Source organism: Suncus etruscus, chromosome 9, assembly GCF_024139225.1.
Source record: "Suncus etruscus isolate mSunEtr1 chromosome 9, mSunEtr1.pri.cur, whole genome shotgun sequence".
NCBI classification, from domain to species: Eukaryota; Metazoa; Chordata; class Mammalia; order Eulipotyphla; family Soricidae; genus Suncus; species Suncus etruscus.
The window spans coordinates 93,370,039-93,391,825 of NC_064856.1; the positions used below are offsets into that span (position 1 = coordinate 93,370,039).

Consider the following 21,787-nt stretch of genomic DNA (forward strand, 5'->3'; position numbering starts at 1 on the left):
TAAATGTTGCCAGAGCGAATGGGGTGCCCTGTGACACAGAAACTGGACCCTACAAGCATCATGTTGGGAGGGAAATTTATAAGGGAGAATTTAATGTATAATAAAATTAATCGAACAAGTCAGTAGTTAGTGTTCAGTAAAATTGTGTGGTTAAACCATTTTTTCTAAGTCATTTACAAATTGTTACAAATTCACAAATGGCTTAGTAAAAAAAAAAATGAAAATAAAGTGTGGCTGCCTCCACACACATCTTCCTACTACCATCTCATTCATCCAGAGCTTCTCAGAGCCTCGAGGCTGGGCTGACCAATCAGCGCAAACTTGGACAGTCGCGAGGACACCTGTAGCCAATGAGAGACGTGCGCGAGGGGCTGGGGTGAGAGCCGTGGGGCTTGGGGGCATGGCAACATTTGAGGGCGGGCCTTGTCCTTTGATTGGCAGCTGAGCTGCGAGAGTCGCTTTCGAAGGGTTTCAAAAGCATCCGGGTGCGGGCGAGGGGGCGTGGGCGTGGGCGGGGCCGTAGTCCTCGAGTCAGCCAATAGTTGAGCCGCTCCACTCAGCGGAAACGAGAATCCACCAATGAGCGCAGCGCTATGGCGCCGGGGGAGGCGGGACTTAGGCCCGAAGCGGTGTCGGAGCAGCGCTTATGAGTGTCGTCTTCCCCGTCACGGCCGGCGCGTCTCTTCCTGGTGGAATTCATTCATTCATTCATTCATTCATCTTTTTTCTTCCCCCCCATTTTCATTTACGGAAGAATTGTGAGAGCGGTTGAGAAGCCATGGAACTCACTCTCCCTGCTTCTTGTGCCCTGTACTGGGTGGGCGCAGGCACCGTGGCCTACTTGGCCCTGCGCGTCTCGTGCTCACTCTTCTCAGCCCTGAGAGTCTGGGCTTTGGATCACGAGCTGGGGGTCGGACCCAAGCTCGGGGAATGGGCAGGTGAGTGGGGACCCCCCTGCTGACGACTAGTTTTAGGTCCCCCTCCTGGTCGATCTTTCCCCCCTATCCTGCTGCTCCCTTTCTGCTTCCTCAAACCACCCCCTTGCACCCCAAGATCGTCCCTGGCCCCCTCCCTGAACCCAACCAGCCCCCTTGGCTTACCCAGATCTCTGGATGGAGTTTTAATTTAAAGATCATATTTAATTTCAATGGTATTTCATTAAATACCATTTAATTAATGGATTGAATGAACTACTTTTTTAGAAGTCACTTTGGCTTTTCCTTTGTAACACACCCCGGGTTGTCTCTGGCGTGTATTTTTAACATGTCAAGTTCATGGCTTGATGCTGTTTGTTGACTTACTTGGCAGAGGATGGTGGAGAAATTTGGGGGCCTGGGTTTCTGTTCTTTGGACTCTTGACTTGTCCGGTTAATTAGGTCCCACATAGTTTCAGCTGACTTTCAGAATTAATAAAAAGAGAATAGATGATCTTTAACTCCGTGAGAAACTGTTCCCGAGACCTCGTGGTAAATCAATAAGACTTTCTGCTCTTGCAGAATCGGCAGCTCCTCCCGTAGATTTGGGTAAGAACTTTTTCTTTTGGCAGCAGGAATGTTGGCCAGAAAAACTTTTATTATTTTACACAGAGTGAGTTGAGTACAGGACTTGGTGCTTGTTTGGAGTGAGTTATTAAAAAAAAAAAAAGGAGAACAAAGGTCGAATGGAGACTTTTTTGGGAAAAGAACTGGGGGAGTTTTGTGCTTGCTGTTGAGGGTGAATGTGGATATGGTTTGATTTTCTTTTATTATTATTATTATTATTAAAATAAAATTTTTTTATTATTATTAAAATAAAATTTATGTTAGGCACTGTGGCTTACAATACTGTGAGTGGTAGGGTTTCATGCCTAAAATATCCCAGCATTCAACCAGAATCTCAGCTTCCTTTCACTTTTACTTTTTTTTTTTTTTCTACTGAGTTATAGGCTGAGCTAGTTTTGTGGTGCACTGGTTGACTGCTTGACTTTTATGTTTTATTTAAGGATCCAAACTACTTAATTTTAGGATGATTAAGGATTTGCTTTCAGACTAGGCTCAAGATCCACCAAAAAATTTTTTTTCTTCAGATTCATTAAAAAGGAGAACAACAATATGAAACATAAATTAAACTCTGAGCAAACCACATAGTAATAAGAAGACATTTCAAGTAGAACTGGAAATAAAGCTGTTTTGATGATTGAGAAATCATTAAACGTATTTAAACTATTGCTTATTTTTTTGGGGGAGTCTTTGCAAAAGCAGTTTGATTAGAATCTAGATTACAGTTTCACAATTGACTTGCCCAACCTCTTGAATTGTTAGGTTCAATAAACTTGCTTGTGGACTTTTGAAATGATTGCCCAAGAACCCCAGTGCCTTAGGAAATTGCACTGAGACCAGGTGGTTTTTAAAAGATGAAGTTTAGTAATTTGCGAGCAAAGACTAAGAGTGATAATAGCATTTTAAAAAACTTCCTAAAATCGACCAGAATGGCATTATTGTAAAGTCACATGATGTCACATTGTCAATGAAAGGATTTAGTTCTAGAAGAAAAATGTTTAATAAAATTAGGGAGCTGGTTCAAGGATTTAGAAGTGAAATTTAAACTAGATTAATGGGATAATCTTATAGTGTTCTAAAGTGAAATATTGTTGAGTTTAGTTTACCTTGGATTGTTGGAAAATCTTTTTTTAAGTTCTTAAGCTCAGAAGATGAACAGATTGTAATTTGCGGGCTGTAGTGAGAATACAGCACGTTAGACACTTGCTACCAACTCAGATTCAGTCTTTGGAGCATGCCTGGAGTAATCAATCCCTAAGCAAAGAGCCAGCAGTAGACATTGAGTGTGTGTGTCCTACCCCCCAAAAAAAGTTTTTGTAATTTTCATGTGGTGGCCTGAATCTTGAAATAACTTTATCTCTCCAAATTCTGGGAATCTTTGTGGAACAAAGAAAATTAAGAGTACCTCATCTTAATCAGAGTCTTTGTATAATTGAAGGGGTGTGAATTGAAATAATTCTAAAAACAACCAGCAGAGTTGCCACTAGAATAATTAGAGTTTAATTGTGATTAAAAATGGGTGGATAGTCTTTTTTTCTTTTCCCCCTTGTGAAGAAATCTATGTTCTTTCTTGAACTCATTTCTCCCTTTCTCTTTCTCTCCCCTTAGGTTTCTTTTAATAAAAATGATTTTGAAAAAAAAAAGTAGTGGGTAATTTGTTCAAAGAAAGTTATGCTTTTTGGTATGCAAAAGTACATTTTTATATGCCAAAAGTATATCTTCCTCACTTACAGAATTGTTATTTTAGTATTGAGAGTTTTTGTTTATTCCTGTGCATCCTTCTTAGAATAAAGGCACATAGCAGGTAATTTTAGAGGAGGCATAGCCTACTTTTTTGTTGTTTTATTTTTGGGCCACACTTGGCCAGTTTACTCTTGGCTCTTCACTCAGGTCATTCCTGGTGGTGCTCTGGAAACCATGTGGGATGCTGGGATAGAACCTGGGTCTTCCGTGCAAGGCAAATGCCCTACGCACTGTGCTATCACTCAGGCCCACCTACTTTTGACTATTGGTATACTTTTAATATCTTTCTTCATAGCCGATTAAATATTTTAAATAATTTGTAGTAATGTGTATTGAGTTGGTAACTTATTTATCTTATTATGAAGTCTTTTTGTGAGTATGCATATAAAACTTCTTCACGAATTTGCGTGTCATCCTTGTGCAGGGGCCATGCTAATCTTCTATGTATCTTTCCAATTTTAGTGTATGTGCTGCCGAAGTGAGCACTGATTATAAAACTTTTTAGAACTTAGATTTTTTTTTTTTTTTTTTGTTTATTTCTGGGCCATACTGGATGGTGCTCAAGACTTACTCTTGACTCTGTGCTCTGTGATTCTTGGAGGATCATTCTTGAAGTTTGGGGATAATGATGCCACCATCTAAACCTCTGTACTTTCTTTTGAGCCTCTTTAGAATGCAAGGGACTGGAACTCAAATCCTCATTTTTTTTTGGTCTTTTCTCACATTATTCAGCACATTGATTCCATAAAATCATTTCTAAATTTAGAAAAAGAAGTTTGGGAAAAACCTGAAATACAGGTATGTTTGCAATCAGTGAAAAGACTCTGATTCTTTAGTTAAATTTTTATTATTTTATTTTATTTTATTATTATTATTATTTATTTTTTTAATTTTTTTTTGGTCATACCTGGCAGTGCTCAGGGGCTCCTGGCTCCACACTCAGAAATCTTTCCTGGAAGGCTTGGGGGACCATATAGGATGCTGGGATTCGAACCAGTGACCTTCTGCATGAAAGGCAAATGCCTTACCTCCATGCTCTCTCTCCTGCCCCATGTTTGAAGACTATTACTTGGAGAGTAATTTAACTTTAATTTATCTTCATCTGATCCTAGGCTTTCCCTTTCTACAACCTTCGTCAGTTCTCTCTAGTGACATTCAATTCCAGTAAATTAACTCTGATTTCACTAGGTCCCTAGGGTTATGGACTTTCTCAGGTGTGACTCTTCTGTCTTACTTGAGTTTTTCTGTGTGTCTCAAGAGAACAAAGGAATCCTGGGAAAGTGGAGCCTCCTGTTTGAAGGTCACTGTAGCAAGTGATCAAAAGAAGATCACTAACAAAGGTGGCCAGTTTGTACTAAACAAAGAAGACAGTATTGATTGCTGAAGGCAATGAGGAATGTGAGCTGTGGAGTTTGGTTTAAGCATAGATACATTTTGTGTTTATTGGAGTAGTTTTCCTTTTTGGACTTCATCTAGAATGATGCTCTAGTAATCAACTGCAGAGCAAAGTAGTATACTTTCCAAGCCAAGCTATTTTATAGTTTTAATCCCAAGATAGTACTTTAAGTTTGATTTTTATTATTCTCTGTGTTCGGAGGGACATGGGGGGGGGGGCGACTTAATGGCAATTCTGTTTCTCCAGATAGAAAAAAATAAAGGATCTACTAATCATTTCAGTTAGATTTTTGCAGATACCTTTTATTGAGCTTTAATTCCCATATTGTAGAATATATTCACTTTAAATACATCTATTACTTTCTTCTTGAGCCCCAAGTCAGCCATGAATCTGTGTTTAGACTATATGGATTGTCTCTTAGTATTGCAGATATATGGATTCATAACAATGGAAGTTTTTTTTAAAATTAATCTCTGGGGCTGGATTGGTATCATAGTGGTAAGGCATTTGTCTTGCATGCAGCTCACCCAAGATGGACATGGGTTCGATCCCTGGCATCCCATATGGTCCCCTGAACCAGGAGCAATTTTTGAGTACAGAGCCAGGAGTAACCCTTGAGTGACCCAAAAAAAACCCAAAAACATAATCTCTATTTTCTTTGTTTTTAAGCCATTACCTAGTGATGCTCAGTTATTACTCCTGGATCTGCATTCAGGAATTACTCCTGACAGGAACCAGGACCATAAGGGATGCCAGGAATCCACTCAGGTCGGCTGCATTCAAGGCAAGCGCTCCACCCTCTACTATTTTTCCAGTTCCATGAAAGTTTTTTTTGTGATTGGCTTTTCTCCATTTAGCACAATGTTTTCAAGGTTTTAAATCCATGTTCTTGCATGTTCAGTGCTTTGTTTCTTTTTGGGGGACAGGGTACACCCAATGGTGCTCAGCAGCTATTCCTGGCTCTGTGCTTAGGAGTAACCCCTGCAGGTTCTTGGAAGGCCTTGTGTGGTGCTGGGAGTTTGAACCTGGGACAGCTGTACGCAAGGCAAAGTGTCTTAACTCATTTATTGTCTCAGCTGTCCTGCTTTCCATCTTCATTGCTGAATAATATTCTGTTCAATAAAGTGACTGCATTTTGGCAAGGTAGTTCATCCCTGCATTTTTGTCTTTGGCATATCTCTGAAATTTGGTGAACAGTATTCAAAGGGTTGTGGTCAGAGAACACGTAAGAAAGGCCAGGGATGATCTATATAAAAGCTGAATCAAATGTCAAGAGTTCAGGGATTCTCAAAAGCCGTTGTTGTGCATACTTAGTTTAAATGCTGTATCTAGTTATCTCAGAGTGTTGAACAGGACCTGTTGTTAGTTGGCACTTTCCTTTTTTTGATGTGTAACATGATTTGAGGAATTAAAAATGAAGTTAACTTATTATTATTTTTAATTGGGCCAAACTTGGTGGTAGTCAGTAGTTATTCCTGGTTCTGCCCTCAGGAATCGCTCCTGACAGCCTCTGGAGACCTTATCGGGTGTTGGCAGTTGAATTGGCTACATGCAAAGCAAACGTTCTTACCCTCTATACTGTGGCTCTGGCTGTGAAGTTAATCTTTTAAACTGGCAAACCCAGAAGAAATATAGAGTACTTAGTGTTTTAGCCACTTGACATAGACTCTTAGACTGTACTCTATTATATCCCCAGTGTTTAGAGGAGAAATCAGGAGAAATTGTGTGCTCCTCTATGGTTTCACAGTCACAGAATTGGGAATTAAAGCCAACTTGTTCATTCTACATGCACTATGGGTGATGCTTACATGATGCATGGATATAGTGTATGTTCTTTCACACTGTAGGAGAATTAATGCATTATATGTGTGTATATATACACAACAACAAGATAATTTTTATTGAAAGAGACAGATGTGAAGGAAGAGAAAGAGAAATCTGTATTCAGAGAGAAAACATGATCCTCTTTAGAGTGGAAAAAGCCAGCAAAGAAACATGACAAGCAACAGACACATATATTCAAGGCAGAACATGGGCTTGAAGAGCAAGCTTCCCCCCCCCCCCAAAAAAAAGGAAATGTTTATTAAAAAATTTTGGCCACACCCAGCTGTGCTCAGGATCCATTTTCGTGCTGTGATCAGGGCTCAAAAATATTTTTTAGAAAGTTTTTGGGTGACACCTGGTGGTGCCTAGGGCTTATTCCTTCTTTGTGCTCAGGAAATATATACTTCTGCTGGTGCTGAAGGGGAGGGTGGTAGTGGTTGGCAGAGGAGATGCTGGGGATCAAACCCAGATTGGCTGCCTGCAGGGCAAGTGGCTGTACTATTGCTGTACTATTGCTCCAGCCCCCAAGGCATCACTTCTGGCAGTGTTGGGGTCACACTCTCCATGCATGGTGTGGAATTGGCATGGGGCTCCTGCAAGATATAATGCTTTTTGGTGTAGGACCACTAGCAAGGGTTCACATGCTTGGTATTTCTGGATCCAGTGTAGACTAGAATCAGATGTGTAATCATGAATCATGTGAAAAACCCTGTGGAAAGGCTCTCGGTTTCCTAGGAAGCTTTACAGAGAGCTGGCGGCTGGTTTCTGTCTATCACACTGGCATTTTCAGATGAATTTAGTGACTCAGGAGGCCTGCCTTATTCTCCCCCCCCCCCCCCCATCTGTGGTGCTCAGGCACTACTCCTCGAAGGTTTGGGGACTTAAGGGATGCTGAAGAAATCCAATTTGGGTCAGCCTAGTACAAGGGAAGCAACTTACCTGATGTTTTATTCTGGCCCCATGCCTGACTTAGTGAACATAACTTGCACCTGGTTGACATTTTGTGATCTCTTCGTAATTGGGCTTGGGTCCCTGTTTATTTAAAAAGGGGCCGGAGTGGTGGCGCAAGCAGTAGGGCGTTTGCCTTGCACGCGCTAACCTAGAATGGACTGCGGTTTGATCCCCCGGCGTCCCATATGGTCCCCCAAGCCTGAGCAGATAGCCAGGAGTAACCCCTGAGCATCACTGGGTGTGGCCCCCACCCCCAAATGGCTGGTGTTTGTTTTCATAGTAGAGCATGATGGTAATCATCAAAAGCCTAGAAGAGAGTTGTTTTATAGTTCTGGGAAGGGAGTCCATTACCTAAATGGAAGGACTCTGGATTGGCAACTTGGAAATGCCAGCAGATCTGGGGGTTCTAATCTATGAGCCTGGCCTGAACCACCCCCACCCCCACCTTCCCAACAGTCTTCACCCCTCCTCCCTTTATTTTGTTTTTCGTTTTTTTATTTAGCAATGCAGGTTTCATCCTTGATCTGGAAGTAGATCTTTCCAGTGAAACCTTCTGGAAGCCAAAGAAGCCAAAGTGGCTTAAAGCAAAGAAGCCGTTAGCATTAACCTATGTGGGAAACATTCCCTGCATTTACTCCCAGCACACTGTAGGTCAGATGAAGGACCTAACACTCACTAACACTGAAAACCTGAGGTAGCACAGGGGTAAAAGTGGCCTGAGTGGGCAGCTCCTGAGGGGGCAGACCTGCCTGGGAAGGAGCCTGGCGCTGCTCTGCTGCCTGGGTAGCAGTCTCTGGGTGCCTATTTCTGCCCTTTCACCAATTAATAGAAACAAACCAGGGGACGGAGAGATAGCATGGAGGTAATGTATTTGCCTTGCATGCACAAGGACGGTAGTTTGAATCCCGGCATCCCATATGGTCCCCTGAGCATGCCAGGAGCATAGAGCCAGGAGTAACCCCTGAGTGCTGCTGTTTTGGGGGTTACTCAAAAACCAAAAAAAAAAACCCAAAACCCAGAAACAAACCAAACAGTGCTCAGGTTTCTTTACAGTTAGTGAAAGCAAGTTCTGAGGAGCCCTTTCAGGAGTGCACAGGGAAGCTGGGGGAGAGGCTGTTCTTCGTAGAGACCCAACACACACACACACACACACACACACACACACACACACACACACACACGTGGAATGATGGTGTGGGACTCTAGAACAGGACAGTTGTGTTGTGAAAAGCCTTGGCTTGCCCTCTGGTAAACTGACTACGCATCTAGCCAGAAGTAGGGCTTCTTGTCATATTCCTTCTGTGTAGGGAGACCAGCCATTTGCCCTGTCTCTAGCTGGTGGTTTCATGGACTGCCATGCCTCTGAATCACTTCTGTATCACTTCTATCCTGGCAGAGTAGAAGAGATTTGTCAGGGGTAAATTAGTGGGAAACTTGGGCCATCATTGGCCATGAAGAAGATGCTGTCAAACAACCTCCTCACACATTCTGCAGCTGGGACAGGGAAAACAGCTCTTTGTACAAGAGATAGAATGTTTGTTTTGACAGAAGGACCTCCCCAGCTACACTCTGGGGAAACCTGGGGACCATTCCTGGTGCTGTTTTGTCATTCAGGCCAGATCTGAGGTATCAGGCCACCAAAGCCACATGGGCTGGTTCGTGGGAGCATTGGTGCCAGGCATGAACCAGGTCCCTTTGCTTCTTCTTGATTCCAGCAACTTGGCCTGGAAGACAGGTACACTCTTGTAGTCTCTGCTAGGATATAGGGCACTGCTAGAATATGCTCTTAGTTCTTAGACCCGTAGAGTCTAAGATCAGGGAACTTGTTCATTCTTTACTCTTCACAAGTGGGACAAATGGACTGTGTCAGCTATTCTGAGGCCTCTAACTAGTGATTATGTCTCAACTAGTCATGCTGATGACACTGACTTGCTAAGAAAGTACTAAATACTGTATGTGATACTCAAGTGGTCTTGAAAGGGGTTCAGTATCTGAGTTTAAATGCCAGTTTTAAAGTTACCTTAACATTCTGAGCAAGTAGAAAGCGCCTTCTCTGGATTGATTTTATTGTAATGACTGGCCTTTACTGCTCACCAGGCTAACATATTGCCAGGCTTGCTTTAATGAGACTGAAACTCCAGTCTGACCGTGGGCAGGGATAATGCTGCTATCAAGCTCCCTTAATCTTGCTTGTTCCATCTTGCTTGGTTTTCCTGTGGAAGTGTGGTTGCTTCTCTGAATTCCATTGCCTACATTGCCAGGTGAACGGGGATGATCTCCTGGATATTTCTTACTGGTGAAAAATCCACAGCAGGTGAGGTCGTGTTGTTCATATGCTCTAAATTAGGGGAGGCTCAACTCATGCCATTTTACTGTAATGAGCCAAGTTAGAGTTGGTTTTGTTCTTTCTATGGAGACCAAGTCAGAGGGAGATGGGGAGATACAATAGTTGGCATATCATAGCCTAGTGAATGGCAGGAGAGATTTAATCTAGCTTTTCTGACTGGAGGCTCCATTCTTTCCTTCTTTCTGTCTGTCCTTCTATCCCTTCCTTCCCCTTCTTTCTGTCTTTCCTTTCTCTCCATGCTTTTCTTTCTCTTCCTCCCTCCCTCCCTCCCTCCCTCCCTCCCTCCCTCCCTCCCTCCCTCCCTCCCTTCCTTCCTTCCTTCCTTCCTTCCTTCCTTCCTTCCTTCCTTCCTTCCTTCCTTCCTTCCTTCCTTCCTTCCTTCCTTTCTTACTTTCCTTTCCTTCCTCCTTCCCTTATTTCCTTCTAGCCATTCCTGGCAGTGCTCATGGATCACTCCTAGTGTTTCTCAGGGGACAATAGTAGGGTGGTTAGGATCAAACTTGGATTGGCCTTATGTAAGCTAAGTGCCTTATCTGCTGAATTATCTCTCTGACCTTCAAATGGTTTAGTTTAGTTTCCTGTCAAAGTCCCTGCTTGCTCACAGCTAAAAGCTTCATATAAGAACTTTTAAAACAAAGACTTTCTCAAATGTCTGAAACTGAAATGTCTATTTGCATATTGCCAATATCAAATTCTCATGGGTCTAGGCATGGGGATGGCATGTGCAGTGGGGAAGAGAAAAATGGAGTAGGTGGGCTGGGGAGAGACAGCTCAAAGGGCTGAAGCTTATGCTTTACATGAGGGAGCCCTGGGTTTGATCTTTGTCACTTCATGGTCACTTGAGTACTGCTTGTATCAGCCCCAAATAAAAACAATTTAAAAAGAAAGAATTAATTGTATATGCTTTTTATTAAAATGTAGAATCTTGGACCAGATAATACAGGAGTTAAACCATTTTTCTGGTAGGGGTGGGGCAATAGCACCAGCAGGCAGGATGCTTGCCTTGCACTTGGCCGACCTGGGTCAATACCTGGCATCCCATATAGTTTTCTGAGCACTGTCAGGAATGATTCCTGAATACTGCTGAGCCAGGAAAAAATCTCTGAGCATCACCAGTTGCTATCTTCAAGTCTTTAAGAGGATGGATAGAAAGGACAGAAAGGAGGGAAGGAAGGACAGAAAGGAAGGAAGGAAGGGATGGAAGGACAGACAGAAAGAAGAAAGGAGGAAAGGAAGAAAGGAAGAAAAGAAGGAAGTAGGTTGGGGTCTCCAAGGGTTTGTCAATATCTGTGTGCCAGTGAGAGCACACAGCACATGCTGTGGTCCCCTATGTTTACCTAGAAGATGGGGGTGGATGGGGAGTCTGTAAGAATGTTTTTTGGTAGTTTAAATGAATTGAAAAACTATTGTTTTGATAGTTTTCAGGGCTTACTCCTGGCTCTGCACACAGGGATCCCTCCTGGTGAATCTCAGGGGACTATATGAGGTGCCTGCAATCAAACCTGCATCAACTGCATGCATGTCAAGTACCCTACTTGCTGTACTATTGATTTGGTCTAGAGAATATTTTATTATATGTTTGTGACATTTTTAATTCTATTTCTTAGTTTATTTCTATTACATTTTGAGAAAAGGAATTTTAAGTGTACTTTCTTAACAGGTCAGTTTAGAAAATGACTATTGTAAAATCAATATTGCTTATATAAATAATGTTGCATCTACTAATATATATCTATATCTATACTTATATCTAATGATGCATCTTCTTTTTCTGGCAGTGATTAGTGACTACTACCAGTTAGATACTTGGAGGTCACGGGCTACTCCTAGTGGTGATCTGGGGACCCTGCGATGCTGGAACTCAGCTTCCCACTCTACAATTGCTCTGTCCCATAATGATGATTCTTAAAGCCAGTCAATAGATTGAAGAGAATATTTAAAATTTTTTGAATTTGTTTTAGCTGTTGACCACTGTGTGTGTATTTGGGAGAGGATATACTGTTTGGGAGATACTTCCAGTGATGAGTATGAAAGAAAATGGATTTAGCTTCAACCAGAAAGAGAACAAGGTTTTTGTTGTCTAACTTGGTTATCTTTGTAACAGTTGAACAGTGAACTTGGTGACTCATGTTCTGACCAGATAAATGTATTCGTTGTGGTCTATGTGCCAGCTACAGTACTAAGGATGAATTTAACAGTGAGCTAGAAAGCCATGGTCTTCAGTCTATGTCTCCCTGGCATGCTAGAGGATACAGATCATGACAAAATTCTGGAGACACCAGTAGAAATTAAGGGGATTTAGAGGTTTTCTGGATGAAGTAATGGTTCAGAAGAATGAGAATAAAAGATGATGATGGTTGGTAATGGAAAGAAGATATAAGGTTTCTAAAACTCACTACATACACTTTTTATTTGGGATGTGTGTGCTACCTCGTGTGTGTGTGTGTGTGTGTGTGTGTGTGTGTGTGTGTGTGTGTTTGTGGCCACAGCTAACTGCTCTGGAGCTACCTCTTGACTGGTGCTGGGGGTATGTATGTCCTCAAGGCCATGCTTGGCACCATGCAGTGCCATGCATGGTTCAAAGTTGAGGCTTCAACAGACATGCATCCCAGGGTTTTGAGGCATCATCCTCACTCCCAGATACTTTTCTCAGTATCTGCATGAGTTCATTCCATCTTTATACAATCATGTTCATCCAACCTGCATTTTCTCAAGAGCAAGCTCAGACTTAGCGTTCAGGCTGTCAGCTGGTGCTCAGCCACAATCTAGCTAGGGCAGACATTCCCTGGGGTTTCAGTTAGGATGGCTGCTGACCTTTGTCACTTCATCTCAAGCAAATTGTATTGAGCAAACTACATTGTCAAGTTGTACATGGATCGAGTTAGACATGGGTCGGTGACAGGGTATGGAGAACAGGAAATTGTTTGTAGTAGAAGGATTGTGAGGGGAAGGGGACAGTGAAAACTTGTCATTAGGAGAATAATTTGGGGACTTTAGGCCAAGAGTCCTGGAAGGAGAAAAGGAAGAGGGAAGTGAGACCTCAAGACCTTGGTAAGAGTTTGGGTTAGTCTAAGTGTAGTGAGAAGTCACGGGACAGTTTTGCACAGTACCGTAGTGTGGTCAGATTTGACCTTTTGGAGACTGGCTGTGGGGAGCAGCATGGGGTGTAGAGAAAACAGCACCACAGGTGCTGGGCAGTGTGGGGAATGGAGGAAAGCTAGGACCAGGGTAAGGTAGTAATATAGAGACAGGGGTTGGAATGGGAGCCCTTCATGTAAGCAGCTATAGGGTTGAAGGGATGGCCAGATTCAGGACTGTCAGGTGTCTGGCTCAGGGCAAATGCTGGTATTGGTCACTGAAGTTGAACTACCAAAGAGAAGGAGCAAGCTTGGGTAGGAAAATGATGCAGTTGATTTTTGGTAGGCTCTGTCTTACTGTAGATGAGCACCAACTGGCTGATGATCTAAGTTTCATACCTCGGTTTAGCCCCAAGGTGCTGGTAAACTCTCTGCGGTATTTCATAACCTACAGCACTTTGGGGTCTTCCACAACTAAGAGTTTAGGAAAGGGAGAACATTGTTGAATGGCCTGAATGCATTCCATAGATAACTTTCTAGCTTCTGCCTTCCCTTGGTAAATATTTTGTTTTCTTTTTTAGGCAGAATGTCAGGGAAGGGAGTGAGAAGGATATTGGATTATCTTAGTGAAAAGGGTACTGAAATATCCATGTATCTGATTCATATACCACCTTTGACATTTATCAGCCTTAGAATCATCAGTCAACTCTTCTGTTTCTTTCATTTATCAGCTATGTCTAAAAATACCTGCCCATTGTCTCCCTTCAGAGATGAGAAGAGTTTCTGAATTGTCTTTGGGCAGACCCTGGCCCAGTAGAGTGTAAAAGCATTTTGCACAAACAAGACTTTGGGACTTGTACGCCTTCTGTTTCCAGTTAGAGACCTAGAAATAGAAATGCCCCCTGAGTTGATCAGATTGTTTGTGTGAGGTTCAAATTGCTTCGGGGATTTATTTTGAGCTCTGCTGCAGCTTGGTCGTGATCAACACCTAAGTCTCTTTTGAGGTGATTATCTAATATATTTTTATTGTAGAATGTACCTAAAGCAGGTTAAATTAAAAAAACTGAACTAAAAGTTAAACTAACTTAACCACTCGTTGTCAAGAAATACCTGAAGCTTCAGCTAATTTTTCAACTTGCAAAGGCAATGTTGTTATTTGTAATGGATTAAAGGTATGAAATTACTAGTAGCAAAGTGTGGCATCAACTGTGTATAATTGGAATACCTTGAAGCTTGTTGTAACTGTTTAATGCCCTATTATGATAAGTATAGTTACAACTAGTGGTTATATAAATTGCATCACTGATCACTCTGTTCCTTAGTTTTCCTATCGCAGGATTAGAAATATGTAGATGGGGCCGGGAAGGTGGCGCTGGAGATAAGGTGTCTGCCTTGCAAGCGCTACCAAGGAACGGACCGCGGTTCGATCCCCCGGCGTCCCATATGGTCCCCCCAAGCCAGGGGCGATTTCTGAGCACATAGCCAGGAGTAACCCCTGAGCGTCAAACGGGTGTGGCCCAAAAACCAAAAAAAAAAAAAAAAAAAAAAAAAAGAAATATGTAGAGATCTTTTTTCATTAGTTATCATTACCTGCTGTTCTCATCTTTACTTCAGCTAGAGTCTTCTAAACTAGACTCATGAGGAGCCAGCGTCATAAAGAACATTATATTGTAGACATGTGTGGCAAAAGTACTATCTCTTCTTTTGTTTGCTTGTTTTTGGGCACACCTGGTGGTGCTCAGGGCTACTCCTGGCTTAGTGCTCAGGGGTTGCCCCCAGTAGTGCTTGAGGTATTGGGGAGGTATTGGGCTTGAGATATTGGGGAGTTAAAGTGGGCCTCCCTCCTATATATAAGCAGAGGCTCCAAACCATTTTATCTGTCATTCTGATCCAAAAGTAATGTCTTTAAAATGAAAGACTGTGATGAGAGCTGGAATGATAGCACAATGGTAGGGCATTTACCTTGCAAACGGACCTGAGGTTCGATCCCCAACAACCCATATGGTCTCCTGAGCTTTCCAGGAATGATTCCTAAGCACAGAGCCAGGAGAAACCCCGAGTGCTACTGGGTGTGGCCCCAAAACAAAACAAAACCCCAAAACACAAAAAGGACTGTGTTCCCCAATGTAGTTTTTTTTCTAGAAATAATGACTATGTATAAACTGTATTTGCTAATTGTTGCTTCAAAATACATCACTTTTTTTTGAAAATCATGAACATTTTTCTCAAAAGTTAAAAATTGTGTTTGTGATATTGCTGCAAATAGAAACTTTTGTTCTCTCTTTTTTATTTCTGTTTCTGCACACACACACACACACACACACACACACACACACACACACACACACACACACACTGATAAACAAGAATTCAACGACTGTTGCCTAAAAGGTGAGCCCAGGAAACACCAGCAGGGAGTGAAAGAAAGAGGAAAAGAAACAGCTTATAAAAGGGTGCTGTGGAAGACTGTGGTCATGGGGGACTCTCCCCTGCTACAGAGCTCAGTGACTTACAATACTCAGTTGTTTTCACCCAGAGGCCTGCAGGATTACAATACTCAGCTATTTTCCCCCAGAAGCCTTTGGACCTTTGGTACCTCACTGGGGTTGAAGATTGTTGGGCAGGAGGAGCATTAACTCCAGAGCACTCTCGTGGACTGGGCACTTGGGCATTGCTGCTTTCGATGATCAGAGAACATAGCTGGGTGAAGCAAAGCCTCTGGCATGTACTTTCCAAAGGGAAGGCCAGAGTGGATATGTACAGGCACCACACCAGCTTACTTGTCATTCTCATCACAGTATTTGCTGGTGGTTGAGTTCTCTTTAAGTAGTACAGGAAAGGAAACCCTAGAGAGAAAGGTGGAGAAGGTGCTGATTCTCGGAGGTGGGAAATCAGACAATAGATCCCACGCCTGAGTTGGGGCACATGTCACTATCTCTCATCATGAGCGGAGTTCACCACCACTCACAGTGTTTGATGAATTGACTTATTTTATTGGGGGGGGGTTGGCTTTTTGAGTCACATCCGGTGACCGTCAGGGGTTACTCCTGGCTATCTGCTCAGAAATTGTTCCTGGCTTGAGGGACCATATGGGACGCCGGGGGATCGAACCATGGTCCATACTAAGTTAGCACATGCAAGGCAAACCCTACTACTTGTGCCACTGCTCCGGCTCCAAATTGACTTATTTTAGTAACTATGAAAAATGGTTTCATTTCAAGAAATTTCCATAGAGAGATGTGAGGAGGAGAAAAAGATGCATGATAGACTGGCTTCTTCAGAGGACAAAAGGAGCTGGGCTTCTTTTTAAAAATGAGGACATATGTCTGAGCAATGGATCTCATTGACTTATATTTTCACTAGGGTAACGATTTAATGCTGAACCAGTGCGTGTTTCTACAGCATGAATGCTGCACTTGTGGCAGCTATGGATGCAGTTGTTTGGTTGTTGACAGAATTACATAGTTGTGTTGGTATTAACAAGTACAAGAGGGAGGCTGGCCCCTTCTCACCTTGGTTAGGAACTTTAAGATTAGCTCTATGAGCTAAAAAAAAAAAGATTAGCTCTATGATTCAGTGCTCCCTGTCAAGATTGGTTAAGGACTGGTCAGTCACTAGATCAAACGTCTGGACCTTGTGATATGAAAGGAACGAGGCAAGTGTTCTGAGATGTCCTATCTTTCTTGCAAAGGGACAGAGGTAGTACAAGGTATAGTATAGAGGCTTACCTTGCGTGTGACCAAATATTGCTTAATCTGCAGCACTACATGTACTTCTCCAGAGTACTACCTGGAGTGACCCCTGAGCAAAGCCAGATGTGGAACAAACTGCCATTCTGGCCGCTCACCTCTGAAAGAGAGGGAGAAGGAAGAGTGTTGCAAGGGTTTGATGCCTGCAACCTTTTTAAGTTTCAGAGGCTGCAAGCACACTGAGGAAAGAACCTATATACTGAGGATTGCGGAACAGAAAGATGGGAAACACAGGGACTTAGATGCTGTCATTGAAGTGCTGAGTGTTCCCACTCAGCTCCTACTTCCTTCTGTTGTTTGTATATAATAAAAGTTATTTTTCCTTTCTCCCTCACTTTTGCAATTGCTGCTCTGCAGGGCTCTCATGTAGTGTTCCTTCCCATGGATTGCATTGGTGGTGGCACCAGTGATCTCAGTGGCAGAGCTGGACATCTCAGTGGTATGGGATGTGCTAGAGATGAAACTCACCTGGCCATGCGCCTGCCACTGAGCTGCATCCTTAGGCCCACAGCCTGTTTTCCTTAAATAGATTTGCTATTGTGTTGAGAATTTCTCAACCTAGAAGTATTCTATTATAATGGCTTGAAGATTTAGGTGAAGATTTGGGTGAACTTGGCTATTGCTTTTTGCTTAATTGGGGAGCACAATAAACATCTCCCAAGTGGCATTCTGGGTCCAGTGACTACTCCTCGCAATTCTCAGTTAATGGGATCAGCAGTTCAACACAAGGATCTGAGGGTATGGTGCTTCTTGGGCCCTATAGTGCTGGGGATTTCTTGGGTCACTCCAGGGTGCTCGGGAACTGCACCCTGTGATGGTCAGGGCACCATGTGGTGCTGAGGAGCCAGCTGGGGTGCCTATAAGCAAAGCATTTACCTTAATCTCTGTACAGTCTCTCCAGCCCCTGCTTTTCATTTGAATACAGAACTGGATGAAAGGAGCCCCAAAAGGTGTGAGTTTACTTCCAAGTCTCATTAGATCGTTTTATTTCTGATTATTGAATTTTTGTCCAGATTAAACCATTAAATTATCTTAGTGTATGAAACTACAATTTAGAAAACCAAAGAAAAGGTATATATGTGTGTGTGTGTGTGTGTGTGTGTGTGTGTGTGTGTGTGTGTGTGAGAACCAATACTTTTTTATTGTCAATATATGTTGAGAACTAGTATCGAAGATTTAGGAATAATAATATATGTTCAAGACACTTAAAGTGTTTTAGGATGGTCAACTTTCAGTGTATACCACATTTCTCTGGTAATTATTGCAGGTTGTAGGTGAAATTTTTTTTGCAGAAAAGTGGGGTGTGACCATATGTGAGACTTTTAGAAGATTGTGCCACTCGTACTCAAAAATGGTGCTGTGAGTGTGTGATAGCGAAGATTTTGCAGTAAACTTGATTTTTAGAAGGACCCAGTAATCTAGGAACTTTGCTCAGTGATTGAATCTCTTAGTTGTTGAGCTGAATCAGAAAATGATTAGGACTGGCAATGGAGAGAGGTGGTGGGGTGGATGTTCTATGTGTGGGCCGGTTCCTGTTTGTTCTCAGAGAAGTGGAATGTTTCTCGTTCCATTCCGAAGTCAAGGAGAAAATAGCATTTAGGGCTGGAGACATAGGGCTCTGTAGTAAAGTGTGTGCCTTGTGTGCGTGAGACCTGGACTGATAGCTGGCACTTCACACATAGTGACACGCACACACACACGCACGCATCCATGCATGCACCACGTATTCATTAACTTGGTGTATGTCTGAACTCTGCTATTTATCCATATTAATGTATCATTAAATGCAAATGTTAAGTCCACTTCAGATACTGCTGGTATGGGAAGATAGAGTATAGGCTTAGAGAGTGTGGGCTTTTTTTTTTTTCAGGCCACACCCATTTGATGCTCAGGGTTACTCCTGGCTAAGTGCTCAGAAATTGCCCCTGGCTTGGGGGGACCATATGGGACGCCAGGGATTGAACCGTGGTCCTTCCTTGGCTAGCGCTTGCAAGGCAGATACCTTACCTCTAGTGCCACCTCACCGGCCCTGGTATTTATTTATTTATTTTTTAATTCATCAGCTTATGGGTTGTAGTTTAGCCTTTATCTATAGGGAAATTCTATTTAAATTCTTAGGAAATTTTTTTTATTTTTATTTATTTATTTATTGTTTTTTGGGCCACACCCACAGTACTCAGGGGTTACTCCTGGCTGTCTGCTCAGAAATAGCTCCTTGCAGGCACGGGGGACCATATGGGACACCGGGATTCGAACCAACCACCTTTGGTCCTGGATCGGCTGTTTGCAAGGCAAATGCCGCTGTGGTATCTCTCCGGGCCCAGGAAATTTTTATTTTTATGTTTTGGGGCCACACCTAGCAGTGTCCAGTGCTTTTTAAATTTATAGACGCAGAGCTCAGCAGTCATTCCTGGTGGGGCTTGAGGAACTAGGGATTGGACCTAAGTTGTCCACTTGCAAGGCTCCTTACTCGCTGTACTATCTTTCTTTTTACTTTTTCTTTTCTTTTTTTTTCTTTTTTTTGGTTTTTGGGCCACACCCGGAGGTGCTCAGGGGTTACTCCTGGCTGTCTGCTCAGAAATAGCTCCTTGCAGGCATGGGGGACCATATGGGACACCGGGATTCAAACCAACCACCTTTGGTCCTGGATCGGCTGCTTGCAAGGCAAATGCCGCTGTGCTATCTCTCCAGGCCCTGCACTATCTTTCTGATCCCAAGTCTGTGGTACTTTAATTCCTTATTTCTGAGACTGTCTGCCCCCTGGGTCACAGAGATACATGGAATTCAGGGACTTACATCTCAGGTGAGGATCAAACTTAGGGATGTTAAGTTTAAAAAATCAAAAGACATAATGGAGCGATTTCTGAGCGCAGAGCCAGGAGTAACTCCTGAGCACCTCCAGGTGTGACCCAAAAACAAAACACAAGAGAATCTGACTGCTGCATCGATTTTTTTTCCAAAAAAATTAGAGAACCTTTGTTGGAATTTATATCTTGAATGACAGCAATATAAGGCGGAATTTAAAAGGTCGTTAGAAATGAAGCTCCTTACATGTGCTGGCCTCTTACTGGCCACACTCTATTGCTGTGGGTTTTGGGAAGCTGGTTTTGTTGTCTGTAAGACTATTTTAGTAAGAGAGATTCCATCCCTGAGCACATTGGCCAGTGTAAAGGGGTAGATAGTATGTGGGTGTGTGTGTATGCACCTTTATTGGAAGATATCTCGGTTGAATGTCATTCATTCTTGGTATCTTTTTTTTTTTTTGGTTTTTGGATCACACCTGGCGCTCAGGGGTTACTCCTGGCTGTCTGCTCAGAAATAGCTCCTGGCAGGTACGGGGGATCATATGGGACACCGGGATTCGAACCAACCACCTTTGGTCCTGGATCGGCTGCTTGCAAGGCAAACACCGCTGTGCTATCTCTCCGGGCCCCCATTCTTGGTATTTTTAATAATTTCTCATAATTACTGATTTAATTGATTAATTTGGTCACCTGTTGTGTTTGTACCATGCACTATACTGGGGTAGGGTGGTGAACAAAAATAGTTCAAAATGGGTTTAGTTAGATTGCCTTTTAATCAAGAAAGGCAATAAGCAAATACATATTATGTAAATCTTGTGGGGAGACCCACTAGGAATAAAAATAAAACAGATTAGAGGATGGAAAATCAGGGGAGGAAGGAAAGTTTGTGTCCTTCTCTTTCGTGGACAGTGGTTAGGTGTTTTTTTCTCTTTGAGGTGACATCTGAACACAAATATTAATGGAAATATCTCTATATACTAGCTTCCTTGTTCCATGTGCAAAAGTAATACAAGCATTGTGCTAACTTGCCTCTTGCTTTACAATACTGTTCTTATGGAATATTTGTTTTTTGGGCCACACCCAGTGGTGTTGTGGGGTTACTCCTGGCACTGCACTGTGGATTCACTCCTAGTGGGCTAGGGGAACACAGAGGATGCCAGGGATTGAACCCTAGTTGGCTGCGAGCAAGGCAGGCGCTTTACCACATTGCACGACTTCTGGCCCCTGAGTACTTAAATAAGAGGAACTGGATGGGAACTGATCAATTGTGCTATTAGGCAGAAGGAATTCTTTCTCCAGGAAGCAAAGGGTGGATCTGGCTGCCATTGAATTAAGTAGAAGATTCAACTGGGACTTTTCGGTTTGTTCCTTGAATCACTGAACATACGTGCATAATTTGTTTAAATTTAAATTCTGCATTGATGATCATTTTGAAGACTTAATCCCAGCCAAATTATTATTATTTTTTTTTACTGTATTTGCTGCTTCTAAAAGCTTAACCTATCTGTAACAAAAAAAGGTTATATTTTGTCAGTTGACCTTTTGAAACTTGATGCTCTGGGTAATATCCATAGAGAACTTCTTGATCATATTTCTTCCAACACACACAGCAGCTTAGAAAGCTTAGCAGCAAGTTGAAGCCTAGTAGTTGTTATTTTAGTTAGAAGCAGATTTGAAAAAACAAAAGCTTATTTTATAATCTTTTCTTTTGTACTGTACATTTATTGACTTTCTCTAGAAGTGCAGTATTTTCTCTTTACTAATGTTTTCCCTAGACATTGAAAACATTTTGTACTACCTGTGCAATGATTGATTAGATTTATAAAGAAAAAATAACATGAATAAATTGCTGGACAGCATTCCTATTGCCTTACCTCTAAAATGATAATGCATAAAAGGAAATGAAATATTTTTGTTGAGTACATAATTTATCATCATTGTAAAAGACCTGGGTGATTCTATAATACCCTATGGAGAGTCTGTATTTAGGGGTACAATATAAATACTGTAGTATTTATGTCTATTGCTGAAGAGGAGAATTTATTTGCATTTGCTCTGTTTGTCTTTTTTTGTTTGTTTGTTTGTTTGTTTTTTGGGTCACACCGGCAGTGCTCAGGGGTTACTCCTGGCTCTATGCTCAGAAATTGCCCCTGGCAGGCACAGGGGACCATACGGGTCTGTTTGTCATTTTTTACCTACAGTTGGGGGCATTTTGTCCACTTAAAAAATTCTGTTTTCCATCTTATCTTTTATTCTCTACAGGCTGTAATGTGTGGAACATGACTTCTGGTCTTAAACCGACAGCCTTTTAGTGATTCTTCTTGGTAATGAGTTTCAGAGAGAACAGAGAGAACTAAA

General features: G+C 42.3%; 1 protein-coding gene and 1 non-coding gene across 2 annotated transcripts in view; one reads left to right on the forward strand and one right to left on the reverse strand.

Moving 5' to 3' along the window:
• The first annotated feature begins 632 nt into the window (after positions 1-632).
• The window catches only part of HSD17B12 (hydroxysteroid 17-beta dehydrogenase 12), a 153,131-nt gene continuing 131,976 nt past the window's right edge, over positions 633-21,787 (forward strand). Inside the window, exon 1 of the mRNA XM_049779793.1 lies at positions 633-938. Coding sequence (XP_049635750.1) covers positions 779-938 — 160 coding nt within the window. The 5' untranslated portion in view covers positions 633-778. The remainder of the gene's footprint in view (positions 939-21,787) is intronic.
• Positions 3,660-3,767, reverse strand: LOC126019843 (U6 spliceosomal RNA). Its single transcript, XR_007499462.1, has one exon. It is a non-coding gene; the product is annotated as a U6 spliceosomal RNA (small nuclear RNA).